Source organism: Herpailurus yagouaroundi, unplaced genomic scaffold (genome assembly GCF_014898765.1).
Source record: "Herpailurus yagouaroundi ecotype Mexico unplaced genomic scaffold, PumYag 428, whole genome shotgun sequence".
NCBI classification, from domain to species: Eukaryota; Metazoa; Chordata; class Mammalia; order Carnivora; family Felidae; genus Herpailurus; species Herpailurus yagouaroundi.
In genome coordinates this window covers 6,243,758-6,255,566 of record NW_024412645.1, presented here as the reverse complement: position 1 = coordinate 6,255,566, position 11,809 = coordinate 6,243,758, and the positions used below count along the sequence as shown (strand labels likewise).

The following is an 11,809-nucleotide window of genomic DNA, read 5'->3' as shown; positions in this document are numbered from 1 at the left end:
GCACCTGGGTGGCTCAGTCAGTTGAGTGTCTCTCTCTTTTTTTTTTAAATACAATTTATTGCCAAACTGGCTTACATACAACACCCAGTGCTCGTCCCAACAAGCGCCCTCCTTAATGCCCATCACCCATTTAGCTCATCCCCCCACCCAGTTCCCCTCCAGCAACCTTCAGTTTGTTCTCTGAATTTAAGAGTCTCTTATGGGGGCACCTGGGTGGCTCAGTCAGTCGAGGGACCGACTTCGGCTCACGTCATGATCTCACGGTTCACGAGTTCGAGCCCCACATTGGGCTTTGTGCTGACAGCTTGGAGCCTGGAACCTGCTTCGGATTCTGTGCCTCCCTCTCTCCCTGTCCCTCCCCCACTCAGGCTCTGTCTCTCCAAAAATATATAAGCGTTAAAAAAAAAAAAAAAAAAGAGTGTCTTAAGGTTCAGGTCATGATCTCACAGTTGTGGGTTCAAGCCCACGTCAGGCTCTGTGCTTATCAATCTGATGGGTGTTCGAGAGCAGCCACTGTGGGGACCCTTGAAGCAGGGGAATTTTATTCTCCTGAACAGGTTACTGTTTCAGCCAGAATAGAGAGACCAGGTGAGGTTTTAGGCAAGTAACACTGCAACACCCTGTGCGCCAGGCTCTGCTCAGCACATGGTGTGCGTTACCTTGTTCAGTCTTCCCGCAGCCCCATGAGGCAGGTGCTGTTCCTATACGCCCTTCACCCAGCGAGAAAACTAAGGTTCAGAGAGGTGATGTGCTTTGACTGTGGAAACACAATCAGTAGCCACAGTGGCCAGGATATGGCAGCTGGAGCTGAGATGGGAGGGAAAAAAAGTCCTAAGCCAAAAGTCCAACCATGGCTTCCTAGCTTTGTGGCCTTCAGTAGGCCAGTTTGCCTCCCGACCCTCAAGTTTCCACACCTGTAAACAGGGCCGGTTCCAGGGGTTCGGCTAGGTAGTTTTCAGACTTGGAAATGCTGCTGGTGAAGCCCAGCTTAGAGCCCGCTGAGCTCAGAGGTCAGCGCTGTTCACGGGGCGAGTGCTGACTCGGTTGTGTGGGGCAGACACTGCAGGGCATGGCCAGGGATGCTCTGAGTTCTGTTTTCCCCTCCAGGAGGCAACCGCAAGGAAGGGGAGAGGGGCATGGAGAGCCTGCGATCGCTCTCCGGTGGGTGCACTGCTGAGCTGGCCTGGCTGAGGCCGAGTAGGCCACGGGGCAGCCAGGAAGGGAGCGGCTGCTCATGGAGGGGGTTGGATTCAGAACTGCTCCTGTTACCCCATGTCGCAGCCCTGGCGACGCAGAGCTGGGACCGGCCTTTGAGGTCATCTCTCTTGGCCTCCTCAACCTCAAGGTGGGGAAACTGAGCCTCTAGAGAGGAGAAGTGCATGGCTAAAGCCCCATGGTGACGCTGGGCAGACTGGGGGCCAGAATCCAGCAAAGCAGAAGGGTGTTCAGGCCACTGGAGAGTCACCTCTGTGAGCAGAGGCACGGCTGCCCTTTCAGCACTGTGTCCCTCACTCCTGGTGCATCAGGGGCGCTCAAAAAAGATTTGTTGAGTGTGTGAGGATAGTAGGAAAACACACCCCCAGGGAGTCAGACAGCCTGGAATTCGGTGTCTGCTCTGGGCCAGCTTTACTTCTCTGGGCAAGTTTGCTTCACTTTGCTGAGCTCGGTTTCCCAAATTGAGATCACAGACCCAACTGGTAGGTGCCTGAGCAGGGATTGGAACCCAGAGCTGCTAGATTCCAGGCCTGATTTATCACTATACCTTCCTGATACTTTTATATACTTGTTTCCCCTTTCTTTCTTTCTTTCTTTCTTTCTTTCTTTCTTTCTTTCTTTCTTTCTTTCTCTCCTTCTCTCCTTCTCTCCTTCCTTCCAAAAATATTTATTGAGTACCTGCTATGTGCCAGGCACTGTTCTAGTCTCCATGGATACAGAAGTGAACAAGATAGGTGAGGCCCTGGCCTCAGGGAATTTATATCTTAGAAGAAGGTAATAGTAAGCAAGTAAACAGGACAGGAATAGCATATGTACCCAGAAGGGACTGTAATGGGGTGTGAGTGGTGTCAGGGGAGGGCTGTGTCAGATAAGGGGCTCAAGGAAGATGACATTTCGTGTGACACCTGAGAAGAACCAGCCAGGCAGAGGGCCTGAAGAAACAATTCAGTAAAACAGGCCTCAGACTTGCAGAAGGCGCCATGAGGAGGGCATGGAAGGAGAGAAGTTATCAAAGCACCCCAGATGGCCTCAGAGGGCCAGGAAGGACGACACGGCCCTTGGGGATGACCGCACCCTGGGTCGCGTTTGGGTCTCTCCGTCCAACTGCCTCTGCCCTTCCAGGTGAAGCAGATCATGGAGGAGGCAGTCACACGGAAGTTCGTCCACGAGGACAGCAGCCACATCATCTCCTTCTGTGGTGAGTCCGTGGACCCTGACCTGGAATGGGGCTTCTTTCTCTGTGGGCTGCCTTGGGGGAGTGGCGTCTTTGTGCAAGGATTCTCACACCGTGTTTTGACTTTGTGACTCTGAAGTTATTTTTGGATTCCTGGGGGGCTTTGTGAGGGAATTTGGAACCACGGAGAAGTCGAGGGAAGAAAGGAAGAATGGCCTGTGTACCCAGCAAGAGTTAGTCACTGCTGACGCTGGAGGGACTGTCTTCCCCTCGTGTGGGCTCAGTTCACGGCTACCCATCCCCCTAGTGACGTTGGTCTCACATCTGACGACAGACTCTGCACCCTTTCCTCACCCTGCCTGTGGCTGTTGCCAAATGAAGGGGGAGGATGGATGGGTTTTAAAGACATAGGGAATCGGGAGCCATTGATTCATCCTAAGGGATCATGTCCAGCTGGCTCAGCAGAGGAGGCAGGCCCAGGGCTCGGAGCTTGACTTGTATCCTTGAACCAGCTGTGCTCACAAGATTCCAGAAATAAATAACCGTGCTGCCAGGTTCTTAACTGTCCTTCCACAATGGCTACAGACACATGTTTTACGTGTCCCCACAGTCAGGGTTCAGCTTCTAATCCATGTGTATGTATAAGCAGGGATGTTTCTTTCTGCCTGAAAACCTTTTCATTCCATGACTGGAGTGTCTAGCAGTGGAGGACGTGCTGTATCTCCCCTCTCGCGCTCTTGGCCCCAAGGAGAGGCCAGAGCGAGGAGACCTGGTCGGCCCTCAGCTTCATCCAGATGGCTGGGGGCATTACCCATGGGAGCACATGCTGTGACCTGGGAGCCCACTGATGTCAGTTTAGCCCCTTTGCAGCCAGGCAGACCTGGGTTCAGATCCCTCCTCTGCCATTTGTTTGTTGGGTGACCTTGGCAAAAAAAAAAAGAAAGAAAGAAAATTAAGTTTATTTGGAGAGAGAATGTGTGGGCAGAGGGAGGGCAGAGAGAGAGGAAGAGAGACAGAGAGTATCTCAAGCAGGCTGTAAGCTGTGAGCACAGAGTCTGATGCGGGCCCCGAACCCATGAACCATGAGATCGTGACCTGAGCCGAAGTCGGACGCTTAACCGACTGAGCCATCCAGGTGCCCCCAAGTTTCTTTCTAAAGTGAGTTATGTTTATTTAAATTACACATATGTGTGTGTGTGTGTGTGTGTGTGTCTGTGTGTGTGTTTATATAGTTGTATGTGTATATATAGGTGTGTATATATGTATATACATCTACATATGTACATGTGTATATATGCATAAATGTTAACATGAGAATGTATATATGCCTAATTTTTTTTTTCTCCTGGACGTCTCTATTTGCAATACTTCAGAGTGTGCGACCATGCTCACCCGTTGGAGATTTAGAGGAATAGAACAGGATAAAAATCATCATTCTCTAACTCCAACCCCAGTGTTTGGATGAGGGAGGAAGGGTGATGTTACTGCAGGGTGAGGCCTGCAGGGTCTCTCTGTGGTGTCTCTGCTCCATTGTGCCTTATGAGCCATTGTCAGAAAGACTCGAGGCATGTCTCCAGTGCTTGAACAGTTAATTAACTTATTGCAGTCTAAACAAAAGTGTAGTGTGTGCAAGCAAAAATGAAGATATTTCAGAGAGGCTCACCCAGAATATATTAAACCCATGGGCAGATTAGGCAATAGGGTGGGCATCCATTCAAAGCCAAGTAATCGCTGGGGCACCCGGCTGGCTCATTCAGTAGAGCACGTGACTCTGGAGCTCAACGTTAAGAGTTCAAGCCCCACGTTGGGCGTGGAGCGTCCTTAAAAGAAAAACTATAATCATAACATTTTGAAAAAAGTCAAATAATTGCCAGCAAAAATAAACCAAGACAAGCAATTGCACCAAACCTCTCGGTATTTCTCCTTGTGTGCAACATAACCTGGGCCAGGCTCTTAACCCTGAGACTGCTGGAGTATTCCTTCTGTGGAGTCACAGTAACTAGAACGCTCACTTCTTGGGTTTTTTCCACAAGGATTAGGTAAGGTAAACCTTAACACTGGTCTCACACCCAGCAGATACCCAATAAGGAGTAGCTCTTACAATATGCTGAGTTTTTCCATCAACATCGATTATGCTCCTATGATATACCAGAGTGAGCTCCCTCCCAGTCTGCTGTGTAAGACAGAAGATAAGAAAATACTCAATAAAGCGCTGCTGAAAGTACCAGAAATAAGACTGGGGCCATCAGAATGGCCTGCACAGGGACTGTTTCCCGGGGGGAGGGGGATGGGGGGGGGACACTAAGGCCCAGAGAGGGAAAGCGATTTGCCTGAGGTCACATAGCAAGTTAGTGATAGAGCCCAGGCTACTGCCCAGGTCTCCTGCTCTGAGCAGGGCTGGGCGGGGTGTCCAGGGGAAACACAGACACGGGAAGATGATGACAGTCCTCTCTCTCCAGATCCGTTGTGGCGGCCCAAGTGTTGTGAGCACACTTTGGGCTCAGACCTGGGTTTGGATCCCAGCTCCTCTGGGTGGCCCTGGGCAATTCAGTTCCCCTCTTAGGGCCTCAGTTTCCACATCTGAGAAATGGAGATGGCGTTCCTTTCTTCCTTGGCTGTGGCAGAGATGGAATGGGATCCATAATGTTAGCTGTTCCTGGAATCACAGTAGTGGTGACGATCATGTGATTCTTCAGCCCAGATAAAGCCCACCAGTCCTGTGGTCAGCCTCCCCTCCCTCACTGGCAGGAGTGATAGCTAACGTCCCTAAAGCGCTCACTCTGTGCCCAACTATGTGAAGCGCTTGCCGTGCATTTTCCCCACCTCGCTTGCTGCAACCATGTCAGATGCCTGTTCGTACTATCCCCATTTCACAGATGAGGATACTGAGACACAGAGAGAGGAAGTCATTGCCCAAGGTCACGCAGCTGGTTAGTGTCTGGGAGAGGATATGAACACAGACAGTCTGACCTCGGGCAGCAAACACAGGTTAACTGCTAAGCTCTCCTGCTCCCTTTTGAGGGAGTGGAAGGCAGAGAGACGTACGTGATTTTCTTTGATGCTTTCGTGGATTTCGCGATTCTGGGGCGCCCCGCTCTCCAAGGCACCTCTGTGTGGCTGAAGACCTGAGCTGGGCTGGGTGCTGGGGAGCACGGGTGGGGCAGGGCCTGCTGACCATTGTGTCCCTGCAGCGGCTGTAGAGGCCTGCGTCCTGCATGGGCTGCGGCGGCGGGCGGCTGGCTTTCTGCGCAGCAACAAGATTGCAGCTCTCTTCATGAAAGTGGGCAAGAACTTCCCACCGGCCGAAGAGCTGAGCCGCAAGGTGCAGGACCTGGAACAGCTGATGGAGAGCGCGTGAGTGTGGAGCATGGGGTATGGGCTGGAGCGTTCCTGCAGGGGACAGTCCAGGCTCCTCCCTGAGCTCTGCCAGAACCCGCACCTCCTGGCACTGTCTGCACTCTCCTTTCGCTCCTCAAACCCGCCAGACTCTTTCCTACCCCGGGGCCTTTGCACATGCTCGACCTACCACCCGGTTCACACGCCTCACCTTCCAGGGCTGGTGCCTTGTCATCATTCAGGCTTTCCCCCAGTTAAGGGCAAACTCCAACCCTCACCCCATTTCTCTTACATATCACTGCTTATTTTCTCTCCTGTGGTTATCACCACCTCTAATTATTCATTCCTTTGTGTACTTTTTACTTAATTGTTGTCTATCTCTCCTCCTTGGCTCTGAACTCCATGAGAACAGGCCACTAAAATCTGTTATTCCCCATTTTGTCCCCAGTGTCTGGACAGTGCCCAGCACCTGGTAAAATGCTCAAGAAATGATTGTTGAATGAGTAAGTGTCTGCTGTTAGCCAAACCCATTCCGCATGCAGGAAGACCAAGTTTAATGAAACTACTGTGGTCTCCATCTGCATGGATCAGATACTGACACTGAGGCAACAAGGGGACCGGTGACTTCACTCACACGTCTGGAGGGCTGATTTCCTGGGGGGAGGGCTCAGGGCCTGAGGGCATGTACGGGAGAACCTCCCACCAGAGTCCCGACCGCACAGTTTGACTCTACGCCAGAGCCGCGGTCTGGAGCCTGGTCAGGGCTAGCAAAGAGGTTTCAGCTCCCATGGGTGCCAGCAGCCGCCCACAGGACCTTGTTGTGAAAGATTCCGGAGCCGTGACTGGGCTTCACGGGAAAGAATGTGTGGATTGATTCGCCGTGTGTGTGACGGGCAAGAGAAGGGAGAGAGAGGCGCACGTGCTGTGTGTGCCGTGGGTGATCGCTCCTCCTCAGCGGGTGGGAGATGGTCCTTTCCCTCCCTTGCAGGCTGTGCCAGCCCAGGGCTGCTGGCCAGAACTGTGGGACGGGCAAGGCTGTGGACTTAGCGTCACCGCCTCCCTTTCGGAATCAGACTCCTCAGCCACTTGGTCTTCAAGGTGCCTTCCAGTCCGTATGCTAAATTCCCAAGTGTTTGCTGACAACTTCCGAAAGGGAGCGATTTCCATGGGCCTTCCATAATATCGGGAATGACTTTCTCATGGAGGAATTAGAGATACCCATGCCAGGTGGTAAGGGAGAGCCATTCATTTCATTCATGCAGTCGCTCATTCATGAGAGAGGGAAGGGGAGAGAGGGAATGAGAGAGAGAGATGAAGAGAAGTATCGCTATGAGAATCTGGCTTGCCCATCAACAGTATATGAAGGTGTCTGTTTTATCGCATCTTCACACTCACTGGGTGTTATTTTTTTCAACACGTCACCCACTTGCCAGGAGCAATGTGGGCTTTTGTTGTTGTTTTAGTCGCCGTTCCTTCATTCCCTAGAGAGGTTGGGCATTTTGCTGTTTGCACATTGGTCCTGTTGGATCTCCTTTTTTGCGAATATTCCTCCTCCTTCTGTACTGGTCTTGAAGGCGAAACCAGATTCAGGGCCTCCAGGAGAATGTGCGGAAGCTGCCGAAGCTGCCCAGCCTGTCCCCACTTGCCATCAAGCACCTGTGGATCCGCACTGCTTTGTTTGAGAAGGTCCTGGACAAAATTGTGCATTACCTGGTCGAAAACAGCAGGTGAGTGAGAAAGAGCAGCCGCCGTGGCGTGCTCTGGCGCCACCTTCTGGCCATTTTGGGAACTGCACCCTATGGCACAAAGCAACTTTCTTTTCTCTCCTGTTGACGTGCCCTTGATTTGAAAGCAGTTAGATAAAGGCCTTCTGGATGTTTGCCTCTAAATGAGCCCAGCTTAGAACCTGGGACTATTTAGCTGCTTCCTGCTAATATAGGATCTTCAAATTTGGAGTGAGGAACAAGGATCTTGCAATCTTAGGGATCTTTTTCCTCCCATGAATGAAGCCTACAGTCTACTTGCTAACTGTGGTCCTAGAAGAGTCATGTAGCTTCTCTGTGTCTCTGCTGCTCTTTTAATAAATGGGACAAGGGGGCGCCTGGGTGGCGCAGTCGGTTAAGCGTCCGACTTCAGCCAGGTCACGATCTCGCGGTCCGTGAGTTCGAGCCCCGCGTCGGGCTCTGGGCTGATGGCTCAGAGCCTGGAGCCTGTTTCCGATTCTGTGTCTCCCTCTCTCTCTGCCCCTCGCCCGTTCATGCTCTGTCTCTCTCTGTCCCAAAAATAAATAAATGTTGAAAAAAAATTAAAAAAAAAAAATAAATAAATGGGACAGGGATTGTTGCCATTCTGGAGAAGAGGTGAGAAGGGGAGTTAGTGAGTACAGTGTTTTGGAAATGTATGATACTTTTTTTACATTTTCTATTCTAGCTCAGATTAACCTGGTGTAAAGGTTTTAGACTATGAGTACTCTTGGCAAGCATTCATCCATGCATTCATTCATCCAGTAAATATTTAATGGGCACCTACCATGTGCCAGGCACTAACTGAGATGTTGGAGATACATTGGTCTTAACTGTCATGTTAAGAGCTTGGATATTATGCTAAGAGCACAGAGGAGCCAGTGAAGAATGTGGGCTTTTGTATAACCTGAGACTCTTCATGGCTAACACTCCTTCCAGCCGTAGACAGATGGGGAGAGAGAGATAGACAGGGGGAGTGGGAAAGAGGAAACACGATGAGGGAAATACCTGAGAATCTCCTCATCTCTCGGTATATGAAAGTGCCTGTTTAACCACATCTTCACATGCAGTGGGTATTATGATTACCTTTTATTCTTTGCCTGTTTGCTAGGAAAATATATATGAAAGGAGAGAGCAGAGTCCTTCCTCTCACGAACCTCACATAGTTGCAGGGAAAACAGGAAAATAGTAATTGTGGTAATATGTGGTGAGTATTCCAAGTCAGGTGGGTGGTGTTTAACTTCCTCTGGGTGGTCAGGAAAAGAATCCTGGAAGACACGGCAGTTAATCATCAGTTTGAAGGGCACGTAGGCGTTAACCCAGTGAAGTGGGTAGGGAAAAGAGTGTTCCCAGCCAAGGGAATAGCAGGTGCAAAGGCCAGGAGGCAGGAGACAAATTGGAAGAAATCCAGGCTCTGGAGTGCAGTTAATCTCTTCACCTTCTAGTAAAATGTGATACGTCTCTGCCCCGTGCCCTCGCATGGGTGCGGGCCTCCGGAGCTAATGCCTTTGGCATATGACCTTGTGTTTTCTGCTGAATGAGTCGGTAGAAGGAATGAGTAATTTATTTGAGCAGCAATGCCAGACTATCTCTTTATTTTTTTTTTGTCTAAACTTTTTATTTTTTTGATTCGCATAGAAGTTGTAACATTAGCGCAAAGCGTTCTCGCCTGCCCTCAGTGATCACATCCTACATAACCATAGTACAAATACCAAAACAGGAATTTGACATTGGTACGATACTGTTAACTAAACTACATGCTTTATTTGGATTTCACTAGTCTTTACGTACACTCATTTTTTTCTGTCTAGTTCTATGGAATTTTAGCATAGTTAAATTCAGTATAAATACATATATGTATTATTTACTTAAACGTATTTAACTATTTAATAAAAATTACATATGTATATGTATCATATTCATAGTATAAATACAGTCTATAATTCTGTATAACCAACACCACAGTCACGACACAGAACTGTTCCAGTGAAACCTACCACCCCAAAGAAGCTCCCTCGAGCTACCCTCGATGGTCACATCTTGCCCCCAGTCCCACCTGCTAGTTTTTAAGGTACTCTTTCCAAGGTTTATGATCATGCAACGGTGCTGGTTTTCAGCATAGAGACTGAGTGGCAGAGTGGAAAGTGTCTTGAAGTTTTACCTTCAGATCTGACACCAAAATGGATAAACTTGCTGCTGAGAATGCACAGAGCATGTCCGTTCGGCTTCAGCCAATATCCTGGTGGATAGAAGATTCCTCTGGGGTCAAATTACAGTGATGTTGCCACCCCTTAGCAAGAAGTCCCTGGTGTCAGAGTCTGTGCTGTTGCTGTAAAAGCAGGTCAATATTTAATCCTCCCAACAGCCTGGGCAGGTGAGTTCTGTCATTCTTGTCATTTTATAGCTGAGGAGCTCAGAGAGGGTAGTCGTCACATGCCCAGAGACACACAGTGAGAGTGGGAGTGGCCGACCTGGGCTCCCACTCAGTCTGCCTTGCTGCAGATCCTGTGTTCTTAGACCCCTGCTGTAGGATGGGAACACCCAAGCCGGCTGGGTATAGCTTGCATCCACCTGCTGTGTGGCCTCCAAGAAGTCACTTACCCTCTCTGAGCCTGACATCCCTTGGGAAGGTAGAACAAGGTCCTTTCCAACTCTAAAATTCGGTTCCTAGCTTGAAGGAGTTTGCAGAGAATTAGGAGGCACTACACAACAACTCAAACAAAAAAGCAAAACCCAAAAACACTCAGCACAAACATTGTCTTGCCCATATGACAAGTTATTTTGAAGAGCCAGAAGCCAGGGGGCGCTTGTGAGCACGTCAGGCCAGCGTCATCCACATAGTTATCCGCGCAGGAAGTCCTGTTAATATAGCTTTTCCGTACACACCACAGCTAAAAAGCCTTTTATTGCCTCAATAATATTAGAAGAGCTGACATCATCTGAGCTCCCAAGCCACTTGGCGCCTGAAATGGAAGATGTGATAGAAGCTGATAGAAGCAGCCAGGAGCAGCCTTCTAATTACTATTCCCGTTACTCTCATTAAGGCTGTATCACAGCCATGTATTAAGCAGTTACGTGCCAAGCATGGTACTAAGTGCCCACATCTGTTGTCTCTTTCAAAAGTCCCTTTTTCTTTTTTTTAAATTTAAGTAAGCTTCACACCCAGCATGGAGCTCAACGTGAGGCGTGAACTCACGACCCTGAGATCAAGACCTGAGCTGAGATCAAGAGTCAGACACTTAACTGAACCATGTAGGTGCCCCTCTAAAGTCCTTCTGATGGCCCTAGGATATATGTTTTTATTACCCCCATTTTACAGATGGGACATTTGAGGCTTACAGCGTTAACTGGGTAACAAGAGGGAGGCTGAACTCAGTCTGCTCTTAAGCATCAGGTCAGTTGTGCGCCCTCTGCTGGTTACCATCCAGACCTGCCTGTCCTTTTCTCTTACTAGTAAATACTATGAGAAGGAAGCCCTCCTGATGGACCCGGTGGATGGCCCCATCCTTGCATCTTTGTTGGGTAAGTGGTCCAGGGCTCTGAGCTTCATCTGGATCTCTGATGTTGGCTCACTAGTGCACCTCCTAAGGGCCTCTCTGGTTTCCCTCTAGCCTTCTCCATCAAAACTTACCTGTTCCCTGGCTCTTGCTCTCAGGCTCTTGTGCTGGACTCTCCCTGGGGCATACTCACTGGCTGGAGGGGAGAGGCAGTGAAGGTGGTGGCCCATCTGGGGGTAGACAGGAGGGTAGACTTTGAGGGCTATGGATTCCCAGTCCCTGTATGCTCCACAGTGGGGCCCTGTGCCCTGGAGTACACCAAGATGAAGACTGCCGATCACTTCTGGACTGACCCCTCGGCCGACGAGCTTGTCCAGAGGCACCGCATCCACAGCTCGCACCTGCGGCAGGACTCACCCACCAAGCGTCCAGCCCTCTGTGTGAGTAGGGGTGGACTCTGGGGCCCTGGGAGGGAGTTGGGCTGAGTGCCAGACTTGGTGTGGAGGTGGAGAACGGAGTGGGACATTGAGGGTCACCGCAGGCCTCACCCTCCACCTCCCCTCACCCTGCCAGATCCAGAAGAGACATTCAAGTGGCAGCATGGACGACCGACCATCCCTTTCTGCCCGTGACTATGTTGAGTCCCTGCACCAGAACTCCCGGGCCACGCTCCTCTATGGCAAGAACAACGTTCTGGTTCAGCCGGTGAGAGATATCTGGGACCCAGATCTTCCACAGGGGGTCTGGCTTCCGGTTGTACAGGAGGCGTTCCCTCTGGTTCCGGGCTGCTCATCCATTCATCCATCCATCTATCCACACCTCCATCTCTCCATCCATTCATCCAT

The 11,809-nt window shown here is 50.2% G+C and overlaps 1 protein-coding gene across 12 annotated transcripts in view; it reads left to right on the top strand.

Moving 5' to 3' along the window:
* The first annotated feature begins 401 nt into the window (after positions 1-401).
* Positions 402-11,809, top strand: part of SGSM1 (small G protein signaling modulator 1) — a 63,089-nt gene continuing 51,681 nt past the window's right edge. For 4 of the 12 annotated variants that reach the window (XM_040463943.1, XM_040463945.1, XM_040463941.1 and 1 more), the window contains exons 1-6: positions 403-2,413; positions 5,581-5,743; positions 7,300-7,452; positions 10,922-10,989; positions 11,259-11,404; positions 11,538-11,669. In XM_040463943.1, the coding sequence (XP_040319877.1) occupies positions 2,350-2,413; positions 5,581-5,743; positions 7,300-7,452; positions 10,922-10,989; positions 11,259-11,404; positions 11,538-11,669 (726 nt within the window). In that variant the 5' untranslated portion in view covers positions 403-2,349. Of the gene's footprint in view, positions 2,414-5,580; positions 5,744-6,173; positions 6,362-7,299; positions 7,453-8,578; positions 8,675-10,921; positions 10,990-11,258; positions 11,405-11,537; positions 11,670-11,809 lie in introns of those variants that run through there. The other 8 variants (XR_005787029.1, XM_040463948.1, XM_040463942.1 and 5 more) reach the window with 7 other exon arrangements.